General features: G+C 50.4%; 2 protein-coding genes across 2 annotated transcripts; one reads left to right on the plus strand and one right to left on the minus strand.

The window, feature by feature from the left end:
• Positions 1-4,402: 4,402 nt before the first annotated feature.
• On the plus strand, positions 4,403-5,007 carry LOC123402174 (photosystem II 5 kDa protein, chloroplastic-like). Its single transcript, XM_045096054.1, has one exon. It carries the CDS (start codon positions 4,501-4,503, stop codon positions 4,819-4,821), a length of 321 nt encoding a protein of 106 aa, XP_044951989.1. The 5' UTR covers positions 4,403-4,500; the 3' UTR covers positions 4,822-5,007.
• A 5,116-nt stretch (positions 5,008-10,123) lies between these two features.
• LOC123402175 (histone H2B.4) lies at positions 10,124-10,759 on the minus strand. Its single transcript, XM_045096055.1, has one exon. It carries the CDS (start codon positions 10,666-10,668, stop codon positions 10,261-10,263), a length of 408 nt encoding a protein of 135 aa, XP_044951990.1. The 5' UTR covers positions 10,669-10,759; the 3' UTR covers positions 10,124-10,260.
• Between the last annotated feature and the right edge of the window lie 5,907 nt (positions 10,760-16,666).

Here is a 16,666-nt window from a genome sequence, read left to right on the forward strand (position 1 = left end):
TCAACTACAAGCAAGAAAAAATCAGACGTTCCTCAGCTTGGACAACAGGCCAAACAGTCGATCCCACCCCTCAAGGTGTTAACCGAGAATGTTCCCCCTCCAGTGCAGGGGCAAGCTTTTGAAAGAGCAAAGGAGTTGGCGGATGAATGTCGTATCTCGGTTGAAGATTTGCTGGCTTCCCAAGACGACAGGATACCCAAGGCTGTGGTAGCCCCTAAGCCACAGTTTGTCATGGGAGAGCCTTTGGTCAGCAAAGATGATCTCCCAACAAATATGCGTTACTTGCATAAATGGTACTTAAGTGAATCAAAGAATGGGAGAACGATGATCGTGCTGAGTGTCCCACGGGAGTACTACGGCCGCTCCGAAGAAATTCATATCGACTTTGATGAACTCTTCCAGATGTACAATGGCGACGCCCTCGACAAATCGCTTATGAGTTGCTATTGTCTGTAAGTTTTTTAATTCGTTGTCTATATATAACTTGTTTAGTTATTTCAATTCATTGTCTATATATAACTTGTACTCTATTATGCAGAATGAAGATTCTGGAGTGTAAAAGTAAGAGCATCCTAAATATTGGGTTTATTGACCCAGATAAAATACATATAGCGACGCTAACTGACAAACCCAAGGAGACGGAGGAAAACCTTCTAAGGTTTCTAACAGATCAAAATTTCTGTGACCACATACTGTTTCCATACAACTTCAGGTGAGGGTCTTTACTCTGTTGTGTCCATTCACTTATAAGTGTAATTGATAAGTTACTGACACACACACACACACACACACATACATATATATATATATATATATATATATATATATATATATATATACATGTGCAGCTTCCATTGGATTTTATTGGACATTCAAATTGATAAGGGAAGAGTTGATGCCTTCGACCCATTACGGAGACCCTTGGAACAGTTCCAAAGACTGCAGGACATGCTCCAAGGGTAATTTTAATCTTTCTTGCGCTCTATCGGTCTCTTTCGATGATTTTCTGATATATCAATTAATGAAAAACTTAGCAAATCATTATCCTTATCGGGCAGGGTTTGGAAGCGATTCAAGTGCGTGACTACCGGTAACTTTTCTGAGAAGCTGACCTTTAGAGCGGCTCAGGTAAGTAGTAGTATGATATACTTCTATCAATTTTCAATACATTTATGATGCTAGATTATTATTTTGATTATATATATTCTATTCTCGTAAAATGCGACCAGCAGCCACGGGGAACGCATCTATGCGGATACTATGTTTGCGAGACCATTCGCACGTTTACCTCTGAGCTCAAGGATCACAGATTCGACGTAAGCAATGAACATTCACACCTCTATTTTTACCCGCCATTCTTTGCTATCATGATTGATATTCATATTCATCTCCTCTTCTTATATAGCACACGGCCATGAGGACGAAGGTCCTACGAGAGCAACGCGCGATTGCTGTTGCAGAGGAGCTTGCGGGATTTCTGAGGACGGAAGCTATAGATGACAAAGGACGATTTAGTGTAAATAGGGGTCATTACTGATGTTCGTCCATGTAATCGAATAGACGGGCTCTAGTCCCGATAATTCAGATCTGCATATAATTGTATATATATATGCTCGCTTGTAAGATAAGTTAATCTTATATATACATGCATAATTATTTATATTTAAATTATATGAAAACTAATTGCCGAACACCAAACGAGGCATCACGTTAATCTCCCGAACACCTAAACCCTAAAACCCTAAAACCCAAAATAATTTCATTCAAAAATAAAAAACCCAAAAACCAGAAAAATCTGAAAATCTTTAGTCCCCGTCCGTGTAGCGAACCGGGACTAAAGGGCCTGCCCCTGGGGCGCTACGAGGCGCCCACATGGAGCACCTTTAGTCCCGGCGTGTAACAGGGCCGGGACGAAAAGGTTAGGCCTTTAGTCCCGCCCCTTTAGTCCCGGTTGGTGAACCGGGACTAAAGCCCCTTACGGGCCGGGGCTATAGGCCCTGTCCCCACTAGTGAACAATAGCCGACATGCCTCTCACGAGAGCACTTGTAGCATTGATGCGTGTTGCGCGCGTCCGCGGGTACTGACCTGTCAGTTTTTAAATCTACACATTCACATTTAAGTTTTTCATATTTGAACTCTTATATTCATACAAAGTAGGTAAAAAAATCCTACATACTACCATAGTTTTCGTGCGAAAGATGTGCACAACGCCCGTGCCGGGCTTAAATAGCCGGATTTTGCCATGAGCGGCGAGCCGTAGTGACGCCACACGACGTTCACACTTTGTGGCTCAACGGTGGCATGCGACACCGCCTTCGCGGCCTTGGTCGCAAGGGTTGCAACTGCCTCCCGCGTCCTCTACCTCGCACGACTAGCATGGCGCTTCATAACATCGGATGGGTTGTGATGCATGCCGCCGTTTACATTCGACTCAGAGCTAGATGACGCGGGAAAACGCGCTACCGAAGGGGTTGCGTCGCCACCCTAGTTTTCACGTGCCAGACGGATCGTGCTGCCTTCGGATGCGACTAAAGTGGAAAATTGGCACGACCACTCAACTAGGTTTCAAGTAGTTCTAACCTCGTCGTCGCCCACGTCCACTCCTGCCGCCATCGCCTCTCAGACACAAAGCTCCGCCTCGTTGGACGTCAGACACCTGGATAATGGCACAACGAGAAGAAGCAATGCCTAGTGCAACGCCTAGCGCGACCTGAGTGACAACAGCGGTACAATATCAAGCTGGTGCAAATGAAAAGATGTATTAGTTTGTAAGGGCAACATTTTAAACCATTTGTTTTGTTAATTTCTTTTAGTGCATACAGCTTCACAATTGAATTTTATTAGTTTTGATTGGATAGACTTGCATTTGTACATTAAGACAATTAGGCCTTCATTATTTCACCCCGGATAAGTTCAGTTATGTATTTGTCACTCATGTAAGGCTACCTCCAATGCATCTATGCTAAGATAAGATGCTAAACATATTAAAGGATTTAGCAAATAAAGGCCCCGATGCATAGTTGTTTAACTTGTTGTTAAGCATTTTTCATTTAATGATTTAGCAAATAAAGGCCCCAATGCATAGGTGTTTAACTTGTTGCTAAGCATTTTTCATGCATTGGTGGGTTTGTTTCATTTAGGCTGGTCATAGTGGGAAGTATCATATAGTAGTATCATGCATATGATGCTATTGTATGATACTATCTTCATAATGCATAGTATAATAAACTAGTATTATAGATGACCTCATTTATTGACATGCATGGTACTCCCTCCGTTCCTAAATATAAGACCTTTTAGATATTGCACTATGAACTACATACGGATGTACGTAGACATATTTTAGAATGTAGATTCACTCATTTTGCTCCGTATGTAGTCTCCTAGTGTAATCTCTAAAAGGTCTTATATTTTGAAACGGAGGGAGTACATAGTAGCATAACATTTAACATGTTACGGTATGTACCTATGATACTAGTTTATGATACTATGCACTATGAAGATAGTATCATACAATAGTATTATATGCATGATACTACTATATGATACTCCCCACTATGACCAGTCTAAGTTTACGCGCTTGACATTGTTTTCTTCTGGGGTTACCACACATTCATCTCTCTCTTCTTAATTACCTTGCCACATCAGATTTTTCACTTACATGAGAGCATCTCCAACAGTCCGTATGTTCAATCGTTGGTATAAGTGTCCACATCATCAACCAACAGCACATCATACAAGCTCTTCAATAGACTGTATGTTAACCGTATGTAAAATAACTAAGTGGGTCCATTAAATGTTGAAGAAATAACCATGTTTGACTCGGAGCTTGTGCATGAACCGTTGCTTCAAGTTCATACGGTTTCATTCTCTCTCTTCTTTTATTATGTGTCATGTCATCAAAATTATCTATGTAGCAAATTTTACCAACGATGATCATATGATCATTGGAGATGCCCTGATAAGCTTAGCACCTGTATAAGGTGAAGCATTAAGAGAGGCCTAAAGTAAAGCATGCGTTTTCGCGCTTACCGTACATTGCGTGGAAAAAAATAAATGCTATGCCTGAACACCCACGTTTTTTCACCTTCTTTTTTCTGATGATACGCTGGATTAACTCTTCGATACCACTGACTGATTACATGAAGGCGCTTCTGGTTTACTCTGGCATGATGGTTCATGAACGACGTGCCAGAGGTCCAAGGGCCACCATCGCGATCCCGTCCAGAAACCCGAATCCGGCCTCCATCCGGGTCCTCCCATTTGTTATCCACCGCATCCCACGCTATCCGGCCACGTCACGCGCCGCCGCCACATGGCCGCTCGCCAGTGGGCACGTCATCCCCACGAGAGATAAGGCGCGCCGTCGCCTCGCCGGCACCTTCATAACCAAATAGCCCCGCACCAAAACGCACCCCCACTAGCATCATCATCATCATCATCAAGCACGCCCAGCGCAGAGTGATCGTCCAGAGAACTCCGCAGCTCCGTCCCGATCGATGGCGTCGCTCACCATGATGGCGTCCCTCTCCGCGGCCGTGGCGGTCGACCGGCGCGCGGCCGCCCCGCGCCGCGGCCTCGTGGTGGCCCGGGCCGCCAAGGTCGAGCGCCAGCAGGAGCCGGCGGCCAAGCTGGCGGCCGTGGAGCCCGCCACCGACGGCCGCCGCGCCGTGGTGTTCGCCGCCGCCGCCGCGGCCGTCTCGGCCATCGGCACGGCGGCGTTCGCCGAGTCGGACGTCAAGAAGGGCACCCCAGAGGCCAAGAAGAAGTACGCCCCCGTCTGCATCACCATGCCCACCGCCAAGATCTGCCACAACTGATCGTACGTGGGGTTGATGCTTGCCACCGGCGGTAAATATTGTACTACGTACGGTTTTATCTCTTGTCCAAGTTCGAGCTTAGATGCATAAGGCCGCGCGCGTGCGCTTGGACGCCGCCATGGACGGTCTCTAATGTTGTTGTATTATCCATTGCAAATTCGAGGTGAAACCGGACTCGTTTGATTACTTTCATGCATGCGCCCTTTCGTCTGTCCACTGATTTTCTTCACTGAAAATGAACTGATCAAAACGTTCAGGGGACTGTTGTCTGTCACACCATACTGGGTATCGATGGGTTTTTTTTTATCACGTACTCCCTTCGCCTTAAAAAAATTTATCTTAGGTTTGTCTAGAAAATGAACGTACCTAAATACTAAAACTTAACTTGATACATTCATATCTAGAAAAATGTAAAACAAAAAATTTGAAACAGATGGACTATATTTTATTAATTAGAAAAGTCAATTACAAAGAGTATACATGTAGTCATCACAAGATACATACATAAATATATTGCAATATTGCACCAAAGACTCCGTAGAAAGTAAAACTAAAATTTCACTCGGCACAATCTTATGCCACGCCAAAACATCGCTCACCATTGTTGAATGGAAGCGTTCCTACTCCCCCGTGACTGAGTCGCGTTGGTTTTATATGGATCAAGACAAAAACCCTGTCATGGTCTACAAGCATCCAACGATCGCTAGGACATGTCGGTTACAGGAGTAGAAGATTGATACGAGAGAGAGAGAGAGATAGTTGAGGTTGCACGGTTTAAACAAGGGAAACGTTCAAAATCAGGCGGCTGATTACAGCGACGCCTAAGCCTCCTCCCAGGCGCGACACGCGTCTCGGTGGGGCAGCCCACCGCTTCGTCATAATCAGCCTTATCCTCACGCGAGCGCTCAGCCACACAAAGCCTTCCCGCACCTCTGACCCGCTCTCCCTTCCCGACCGGTGCTCTTCCCATTCCCCTTGCTCCATCTTTTATTCTCCGACGAAAATCCATGCGCTGCAGTGTCCACGACTGCATTGAAGCTCCACGAGCGGCTGCGGGTGCTGCGTTGCAGCGGGAGATGCGAGCTTCACCGTTGGTCGGCATGCCTGGAGGTGCGATGCAGCATTGGCTGGCATGCCTGGAGGTGTGCAGCGCTCGGTGATGTACCGAAACGCGCTGCCATTGTATGGTGCTGCGATGGAGTGCGCTTGCCGGCGTCGGGTGTTGCGATTCATCCCCGCCGTGCAGGGGGTTGGTACTGCAGTGTAGCATCATCGGCGCCCGTCGGTGAACATCGATGCTGCACTCGAGCTTCGCCGCTGGCTTTCGATGCTGCGATGAAGCGCTGGTCGGCAGCCCCGGAGCTATGATGCAGCACCCAGTGTCGCAATGGAGCTTCGCCGCCGGCTTTCGATGCTGCGATGAAGCGCTCGTCGGCGGCCCCGGAGCTGTGATGCAGCACCCGGTGTCGCAATGGAGCTTCGCCGGCGGCTCACGGTGCTGCAATGCAGGTCTTGTCGGTGGCGGCCGTCATGCTTGCAGCGATGTGCAGTGCTGCTCGCAGCAGTGTGCAGTCCGCGGATGGTGCTGCGGCCAGAAAAGATCGAAGCGGGTGTCCTAGCGATGCGAAGAAATACATACGACATACGTTGACCAAATCCGACGGCTTACGAGTATTGAATCTAACGTCTTAGGACCCGGCTGATTTATCAAAGAAATCAGCCGGATGATTTGTAGCAGCCCTTTAAACAACTATCTGTCTAACACCTTCCCTTAATCTCAATTATCCTATGTTAAGATTTCTTTTGGATTTCTCAAATGGCTTGACTGATAAAGCTTTGATGAAACCGTCTTGATCTTTGGATGGAATGAACCGTATGTCCAATTTTTTCTCTACAACTCTTTCTCGCATGGAGTGAAAATAAATTTTAATATGCTTAGATCTTTCATGGAAGAATGGATTAGCAGAGAGATATGTAGCTCCTAGATTATCACACCATAAACATAAGATACGATGTTACTTGATTCCCAATTCATTCAGTAGTGATTCAAGCCAAATGATCTCAGTTGTTGCATTAGCTAATGACTTGTACTCAGTTTGATTACTTGATCTTGACACCGTGTCCTAATTTCTGGCACTTAGGAAATAAGATTAGAGCCATAAAATACTGCAAAACCTTCAGTTGATTTTCTGTCAACACTACATCCTGCCGAGTTGAAAATGCACTAACTAGAGTAGAATTAGGCTGCCTAAACTCGAGACCAAACTTGCAGTATGCTTTATATATCTTATAATTCTTTTGTCAGTTGTCTAGTGTGTAGTACTAGGTGAATGCAAATACTGACAAGTCACAAAACCAACAATGGTCAAGCTAGACACAATAGATATATGGATCCAAATTCATGATGTCCCAGATAAATTCGCACACCTGGTGGGAGCATTAGCAGCCAGGGTGGGAGAAGTTCTCTATACATAACCAATCACCCAGGACTTTGTCGGCAACTTCTATTGAGTATGGGTGAAGATCAATGTTTTCAAACCTCTGAAAAACACCGTTTCAGTGATCCGAGGGGGAGAAAGACAGATCTACTTGGTAAAGTATGAAAGGTTTTCGGACTGGTGTGATGTTTGTGGACAACTTGATCATGTCTTCAAGGAGCATGGTAATGGTATCCATGCACCATCAGCCTTTTTCTTCAAAGATCTCAGGGCAACCTAGAGCATGCGCGTCGGGACAGGTCTAGGAGGTGGCTGCGGACCTGGTCAGCATGGTGCCGGCGAGGTGGATGCTTTGCGGGACGCTGTAACAGTCCGGCGAGGGAAGACACCAATGATGACCTCGACATGGACATGGGCGAGGGGGAGAAAGACAGATCTGTGATGCTGCAGAATGGGGATGTCAAAATCCTCTGTCGTGCTCTCACCTCTCGGGTTCAACAGTAGATCGTGGGTCTGATCAATGAAGACCAGTGCGGCTTCCTCTCGGGTAGGAGCATCTCGGAGAACTTCGCCTATGCGGTGGAGTTGGTCCAGTGTTGCCATAAGCGCGCTACGCCCACCCTTGTGTTCAAGCTAACTTCGCTAAAGCCTTCCACTCCATCGCGTGGACCAGCGTGCGTCAGATCTTGGAGGCACGGGCGTTTCGTCCCACTTGGTGTGACTGGATGGACCTCATCCTCTGCTCCTCTCAGGCGGCAGTGCTACTCAACGGGGTCCCCGGGCGATGGTTCTCTGTGAAGAAGGGCCTGCGCCACGGGGACCCTGTCTCGCCCTACCTTTTCCTCCTGGTCACAGACGTACTCCAACGCATGATTCGGAGTGACAAGGTTCTTCGACACCCCTTCGTGGATGGGGCGCCGCCGGTGGTGTTGTAGTACGCAGACGACACGCTTATCATCTTGCGTGCCAACTCGGCGCCGGTGGCCCGGTTGCATGGGATTCTCGATATTTTTGCAACAGCTATGGGGCTCGTGATCAACTTCTCCAAGAGCACCCTCGTGCCCTTGCACGTCGAGCCGATGGTGCTGGTTACGGTCGTGCGGTCATTCCAATGTAGCGTCGGCTCGTTTCCATAGTCTTATCTAGGGATGCCGCTCTCCTGCGACAAGCTCAGGCTCGAGGACATCGCTCCCTTGATCGCTAAGATGGACCACTACCTCACGGGGTGGAGGACGCGGCGCCTGTTGTCCCCCGCGGAAGGCTGGTGCTCATCAACGCGGTCCTGGATTCCATCCACACCTACGCCATGGCCGCCATGCGCCCCCCCCCCCATGGTGTCCGCCGCTCTCGACAAGCTCCGAAGGATGTTCTTGTGGAACATTGCCGACCGGGCCTCCGGGGCACGGTTCCTGGTCGCCTAGGAGCGCATCTCCCGGTCCAAGGCGGAAGGTTGGATGGGGGTTCGGGCTCTCAAGGTCCAGAACGACTACCTCCTCCTCAATCTGCCCCACCGCTTGTATGATGGGGTCCTGTCGAGGTGGGGTCATAGGTTTGGGGGAAAATGGGCGGTCGCTCTCTCCTCGCCCGCGGCCAGTCCCCCTGGAGGGGCAACACTAGCGTGCCCTAAAAGGCCAGCTCCCTACTTATCGCTCGCTCTCCCGTGTGCGGCTGGGGGATGGCAGGCGGACCTCGTTCTGGAACGGCGGGTGGCTTCCCTGCGGGCCACTCCAGACGGTTTTTTCCGCCTTGTTCTCCCACGCGACCTACCCGGAGATGACGGTGTGGGAGGCCCGTCGGGAGGGGTGCGCGCACTGCTTGTTCCGCAGCTCACTCCGGTGGTACTTGTGGATGCGTAGAAGTCCAACCGATCATGGATGATTGCTCTGGAAGCGAGTCTCTGGACTCTCGGCTGACCCCCCCCCCCCTCCCCCCTCTTTGCTCTGGGACCGAAGGGCAGTTCTCGGCCAGGGCGGTGTATGGCCTGCACCGCCTCGGGGGCGTGGTGGCTGAGACGGCCACCTTCTTGTGGTCGAATCGGGCCCCCTCGCGTGTCAAGTTCTTCGGATGGTTGTTTTCCCTGTCGTGCATCCACATGGGGGGCGTGCTCGTCCGCATAACTATTCTGGCGGAGGAGGAGGCTCGGTGCCCATGCTGCAAGGTGGTTCTGGAGACCGCCAATCACCTCATTTTTTGTTGTTCCTTCGCGGTGCAATTTTGGAGGTGCCTCGGTGTGTCGATGGAGGGCCCCTCGGTTAGTGCCCTTCACCTCTTCGACGTTGCGGGCGCGGTTGGTGACGCCTCTTCGGAGGCCTCTTCGACATTGTTATTGCCTCTCTGCCCCTCTTGCTACGATGTACTAAATACTAATGTGCAACAATCTGGTTTTTTAGCCCGTGTTAATGGTAAATAAAAAACAAATTAGAAAAAAATCATTTGTGGAAATTTCCCCCTGTTGAATATTCAATGAAAAATTGTTGGGAGATCCAAACCATTTCAGATCCTTGGTTGAAAAGTGGTGAATTACCAGCATCAATTCCGTATGCAAAGCTTTCAACAGAAATAGCATGAGTCTTGGGCATATTCTGCCTCACATGTTTACTGAAGTAGCAGAACGTTGTGAACCAAGTCTTCCACCCACACACACACACACAAACACAGCTTACACGCCTATGAAAAGAGCTGTCCATTCTCTCTTGACTACCCGAGTGGAGCTCCACTTCTCAATAAGAATCAAACTATTTGTTTCAGACAAGCATCTGTGCAAAACTTTCAGAGATGTAGAACCATCTTCCTGGCTTGAGGACCAAGATGATACTGCGAGAAACAAGAATCCAAGGTGGCAGTCAATCATACGACATCGTCCATCCAAGCAGCAACGTGACTATTTATTCAGGCAGCACCATTGTTACAGGATGGCACTGTCAGAACACACACACAGCTAGCTACAGAATTCATCAGACTACGAAGAGGAAAGAAACACAAGAACTAACACACGAGGAGCCTAGGACGAGGTGAACTTAGTGACGGCCTTGGTGCCCTCGGAGACAGCGTGCTTGGCGAGCTCGCCGGGGAGGACGAGGCGGACGGAGGTCTGGATCTCCCGGGACGTGATGGTGGGCTTCTTGTTGTACCTCGCGAGCTTGGCGGATTCGCCGGCGAGCTTCTCAAAAATGTCGTTGATGAAGGAGTTCATGATGGACATGGCCTTGGAGGAGATGCCGATGTCCGGGTGCACCTGCTTGAGCACCTTGAAGATGTAGATCTTGTACGTCTCCACGCTCTTCTTGGACTTCTTCTTCCCCTTCTTGTCGCCGCCCTCCTTGGACGCCGGCACCTTCTTCTCCGCCTTGGGCTTCTTGCCTGCTGGGGTCTTCTCCACCGGCTTCTTCTCGGCAGCCTTGGGGGCCATTGATGCGGCGGCGGCTGCTGCTTCTTCTTCCAAGGTGAGAAAAGATTGGTCGGGCTGGAGATGTAGAAACAGAGGCGATGGATTGGAGCGGGGATGGGCCGGAGTCTTTATAGGCAGGAGGCGACAGGTGGGCGCTGATTGGTTGAACGGTGGGCGCTCCGGATCGATGACGTGCGGGATATCAGCCGTTGGCCGCCGTTTCGGATGGATGGACCGGATAAACTTCGACGCGGATCGATGACGTGGCGAAGTCGTGCGTGTAGCAGTTGGAGGAGGACGCCTGCCGACTTCTCTCTGGCGGGAAATTTGGAAGTTTGGGGTTACCCCATTCGGGTCCCAGCTGCCGGTGATGGACCATAGTCAAGCTATGTGATCAATCGGTCGACTGATGCAACGTGTATTTGTAGATCCTTTGTTAACAAATGGACACGCCTCGACAATCCTATTTGACGTAGTAATATGGAGCATCTACAGCCAAACAATGTAAATATGACCTTCTAAACACCTGTAGATGTGTTCGGTCAGTGACCGAATGTGTATCTTATTTCTCCGTTCGCGCAATCATACTTTTTATTTTTATTTTCTCATATGTCCGATCACTTGCACGTGATTGATGGGGAGAAATAAAGGGAAAATGAATAAAAAAAAAAAGGTGATCCAGTATGGGGTCGCGTCCTACCTGATGGCCTAACCGGACGCGCTCGATCGCGTCCGCAAGCCGTTATATCCTTACCATATTTGAGATGAATATAAAGGTTCGCGATCAACTCAGACGTATAGAGATGATATGATGAGTCCGGTTGGTTTTTTTTTCTTCTTCTTTCTTCTGTTCGATTACTGATCGGGCGTGTCCGCGAGCGTATGAACGGTGATTGAGGTGTGTGGCTATAGATGATCTTAAAATGCAAATTTAATAACCCCAGTGTCTACAAAAGTGTCTTATATTTTAAGACGGGGATAGTCCCTACAACCAATATTGTCGCGGCTTTAGTAGTACAAGTTCTTCCTTACTGCTCAAGGCATGTTTCCAATCCATTCTTCAAAATTATGATGAAATTAAAAATTCTTCCTTACTGCTCAAGGCATGTTTCTAATCTATTCTTCAAAATTATGATGAAATTAAAAACTGTATCAACTCCCTTCTTCGTAATGAAATGCAGGAACCCGTGCCCCTCTCAAGGTGTTCTCGGGAAAAAATGAATCTAATTGCTGAGGTACATAGTTAAAGCAACATCAATGTGACAGTGTGTTGGGACAATGACTATAATATCATCAAGTCATACATATTTACAGTTAATACCAATTATTTGACTAGTCGAGTCAAGCATGCCAAGTTAATCCGTGAATATCCATGCCAGGGAGTTAGCGGGCGATTGGTTCACTAGCTATTCTTGGATGGGCTGGGGATAGCCACTTTTCTTAAGGATGTCACTCGTTTAGTTTGAGAGTATGAGAGGATGAGGATAACCAGATACCTCTGAATATGTCTTCAAAAGTAGGATGTTGCGAGCCGCGAAAATCTGACAAACGAGGGTCGGCTCATCAAGTGCGAGAGCGGTAGTCGGATATGAGCAACAATGGATGCGTGCAGGAGCGACCCACAGCGCGAGGGCAGGCTCGCTAGGGCGCGTTGGGCGGCAGATCCAACTGACTTCATCTCTCACTGTTGCGGAAGCTTTACGGCGACCCGGTGCAGGGAAATGAGCAAGCTTGTTGATCTATACATGTATTTGTAGATGCTTGGTGATGGGGTTATAGTCTTAGGGTAGGGTCACAGCCCTGCCCTATAGGTCCTACCCAAAGACTACCCTTCATAAGGGACAAGGCCCTTAGTCAGTTCCGACTGAATTAAGGACTTCCCTTCATCCAGTCGGTGATGATTCCTCCATCATCCAGTGGGTGACGATTCCTCCATCATCCAGTCGGAAATGAGCATTCGGAGCGTATCAAACGTACCGACTGGATTCCACTCTGTACATCGTACCCCCCCTGAAGGGCAACGGTCATACGCTTTCATGTACCTTTATTAGCATTTAAGGCATATGTTACCTGTAACGTAGACATTTAATCACCACTACTCTACCCCTGCGCACCGAACCGTTGTGAAGGGCAGCACACTCTATATAAGTCGCCCTTCCCCACTGGTGCAGGGGTTAGCAATTCACTGTAATTCATATTTCACTCGACATTAAGCTCCAAGAGCACTGAGACGTAGGGCTTTTACCTCCACTGTAGAGGGGCCTGAACTCATACAACCTCGCCGTAGCTAAGGCTCTGCCCATCCTTTCGTAACCCATACATCTACTGTCAGACTTATACCCACGACAGTTGGCGCCCACCGTGGGGCAGGCGTCTAAGCGACTTTCGGCGAGTTTGCGACTACATCTTTTCATCATGTCGTCCGGTGGAGATTTGTGCATGGGTCATGAGATCCTCTTCGGCGCTCTCTCCTTCATCGTCGACGATTCGGCATGGCTTCGGGATGCTCCTCTCGATGTCGAGGCGCTCCCCAGTCACGGGGCTACGCACTTCCGTGCCGGCGCCCGCGGCATCCTTCTTCTCCAGCAGTCGGCTCCGGTGTCGACCTTCGCCCTCGTCACGTGCCGCAACAAGCGGTCTCGCCGTCCGCGGCTCCAGCGTTGGGTGCAACACGCCCAGGCGCGCCAGAGCGCGTCTTCACAAGTGGCGGTCCTCGAGTCGGTTGTAGTTGCGTCGCCGTCCCAGCGCTCGGACTCAGTTCCGACTGAGTTTCCTTCCGAGTACGTGGGTCGCGGGCCTGCAGCCGAAGTGCACATGGCCAACTCCCATGAAAGCCCCCGCCAAACCAGCCGGAACGAGCACGAGGTCGGCGAAACAACCGGCGCTCGCCGTCAGCCCCGCCGTTCTGCCAATCGGCGCACTCGTCAGAGCAACGTGGAGGTGTTCCGCACACCCGTCCTCAACCTGGCTGCCGCCGCCAAGATAGCCGATTCCCTCCAGCCGACTGGTTTAGAGGCTGGCAGAGGGATCGAGCAGATCCGTGCCCTGCTGCACACGGCGCAGCAGCAAAATTCGGTGGTTTCTCAGTCGCACAATAGGATCTACAATAGTTCTGTTCGCGCGAACACGCATCTGTCAGTTCACAGCCCCGGTTCTCATCAGCGACATAGGAGAGGCAGCCGTTACATGAATCCCGAAGATCGTCGCCGTTCACGCACTCCTCCGCGGGGTGGGCCCTACGGGCCCCGACATCATGATGATCGGCGTTCGGTCGGTGACACTTATGATCCAAGGCCTGACGCAAGAGGATATATCGCCCAGAGGAGGGTCGACAGGGGTCGGGCCCACCACGATGGTCACGATGTAGACCGTCCAAGTGGAAGTAGGACCATCGTCTCTGGCCCCGAGTGTTTCAGTCGAGCCATCCGTTCAGCTGACATCCCTCCCAACTTCCGATTGGCGACGGGGATCAGCAAGTTTACAGGAGAATCCAAGCCAGAAACGTGGTTGGACGACTATCGAGTGGCAGTTCAGATCGGCGGTGGAGACGACCAAGTCGCCATGAAACATCTCCCCTTGATGCTCGACGGCTCGGCACGAGCGTGGCTGAACCAGTTGGCTCCTTCAAGCATCTACAGCTGGGCAGATCTGGCCCGAGTCTTCGTCAGGACCTTCGAGGGGACGTGCAAACGCCCTGCTGGTCTCGTGGAGCTCCAGCACTGTGTCCAGAAGCAGAATGAGCCCGTGCGTGATTTCATCCAGCGTTGGACAACCCTCTACCACACGGTGGAGAACGTCACAGAGCACCAAGCAGTCTGCGCCTTCAAGGCAGGCGTGCGGTACAGAGATCTGTACCTGAAGTTCGGTCGAACAGGCGACATCTCCATGAGCAAGATGATGGAGATAGCAGCACGCTATGCGAATGGCGAAGAAGAGGACCGCATTCGTAGCGGCAAGCACAAAGCAGTCGCCGATGGAGATGGGAACAACACTCGGAAGAAGAAGCAGAAAGCTCCGTCCACTCCGCAGGCAGAGGCCGCAGCCGTTACCAATGCCAAGTTCAAGGGCAAGGGGAAGGCTCAGTTCACCCCCAAGAAGAAGCAGTTCGGAAACCACATCCTGGACCAACCATGTCCAATCCACACGAAGATGGATGAAGAGGGCAACGCCATATTCCCGAAGCATACCACTCGGCAATGTCGCCTCCTTATCCAGGGGTTCGGCGAAGCGCAACCGAGTGAAAAGGACAATGAACAGGATGAGGAGGACAAGGAGGATCCGTTCCCCCAAGTCCATGTCATGCTGATGATTTTTGCTGACGTTGAAAGCAAGAGTCGACTGAAGTTGGTGAACAGGGAGGTGAACATGGCCACCCCGACCAACCCCACGTTCCTCAAATGGTCTCAGACTGCGATCACCTTTGACCAGTCGGATCATCCAGCACACGTACCCACCCCAGGGAGGCAGGCCCTGGTCGTCGACCCGGTGGTGGAAGGAGTCCGACTGCGCAAAGTCCTCATGGACGGCGGCAGCGGCTTGAACATCATGTACGCTGACACTCTCAAGGGGATGGGCATTCCGATGTCCAAACTTAGCAAGAGCAGCATGCAGTTCCATGGGGTCGTCCCTGGACGAAAGGCCAAGTCACTCGGCCAGATCACGTTGGACGTCGTCTTCGGCTCCGACAAGAACTTCTGCAAGGAGAAACTGACGTTCGAGGTGGTGGACTTCCAGAGTGCGTACCACGCGATTCTGGGCCGCCCGGCGTATGCGCGTTTCATGGCCCGTCCATGTTACGTGTACCTGAAGCTGAAGATGCCAGGCCCAAAAGGTGTGATCACTATCACAGGCAATCGGCAGCGGGCCGAGGAGTGTATGCAGCAGGGATCGAGGATCGCCGATCAACAGATGGCTGTCCTCGAGCTCGACGAGTACAAGAAGACAGTCGACCCCGCTGACTTGATGCGTTCGAAGAAGCCAGCTTTGGAGTCCGCATTCCAGTCGGCGGGAGAGACGAAGAAGGTCAGCATCCACCCGACGGACGACACCGCTGCTCCGACGAACATCTCCACCACCCTCGATCCTAAATAGGAAGCAGAGCTCATCCAATTCCTCCGTGAGAACTGGGATATTTTTGCATGGAAGCCCGCTGACATGCCAGGTGTACCCAGGGAGTTGGCTGAGCACCGACTGCATGTGGATCCTGCTGCTCGGCCTGTGTGAGAACGCCTGCGTCGGTCCGTCGCGCACAAGAGGAAGGCAATCGGAGAAGAGGTGGCTAAGCTTTTGGCAGCCAACTTCATTCACGAGGTACACCACTCCGAGTGGCTCGCCAATGTTGTCATGGTGCCCAAGAAGGACAAGTCTCTCCGAATGTGCATCGACTTCAAGCATCTCAATAAGGTCTACCCGAAAGACCATTTCCCGCTCCCCCGCATCGATCAAATTGTCGATTCGACCGCGGGGTGCGAGCGTTTGTCATTCCTTGATGCCTACTCGGTCTATCATCAGATCCGTCTCTATGGCCCCGATGAATTAAAAACAGCCTTCATCACCCCATTCGGGTGCTTCTGCTACATCACTATGCCATTTGGTTTGAAGAATGCAGGAGCGACCTTTATGCGCATGATACAAAAACGCCTCCTTGACCAGATCGGTCGAAATGTGGAGGCGTATATGGATGATATCGTAGTCAAGTCACGCAAAGGTTCCAACCTGCTGACTGACTTGGCAGAAACATTCGCCAACCTTCGTAGGTATGATATCAAGCTCAACCCAGCCAAGTGTTCATTCGGTGTTCCCAACGGAAAGTTACTCGGTTTCTTCGTTTCCGAACGAGAAATCGATGTCAACCCTGAAAAGATCGGGACCATCGTCCGAATGGAGCGGCCGGTAAGAATACACGATGTTCAAAGGCTCACAGGTTGCCTAGCGGCTTTGAGCGGGTTTATTAGTCGACTCGGCGAGATGGCACTTCCTCTGTACCGACTCATGAAGAAATCAGATACTTTCGAGTGGA

The sequence above is a fragment of the Hordeum vulgare genome, chromosome 6H (assembly GCF_904849725.1).
Source record: "Hordeum vulgare subsp. vulgare chromosome 6H, MorexV3_pseudomolecules_assembly, whole genome shotgun sequence".
In the NCBI taxonomy this organism is placed as follows: Eukaryota; Viridiplantae; Streptophyta; class Magnoliopsida; order Poales; family Poaceae; genus Hordeum; species Hordeum vulgare.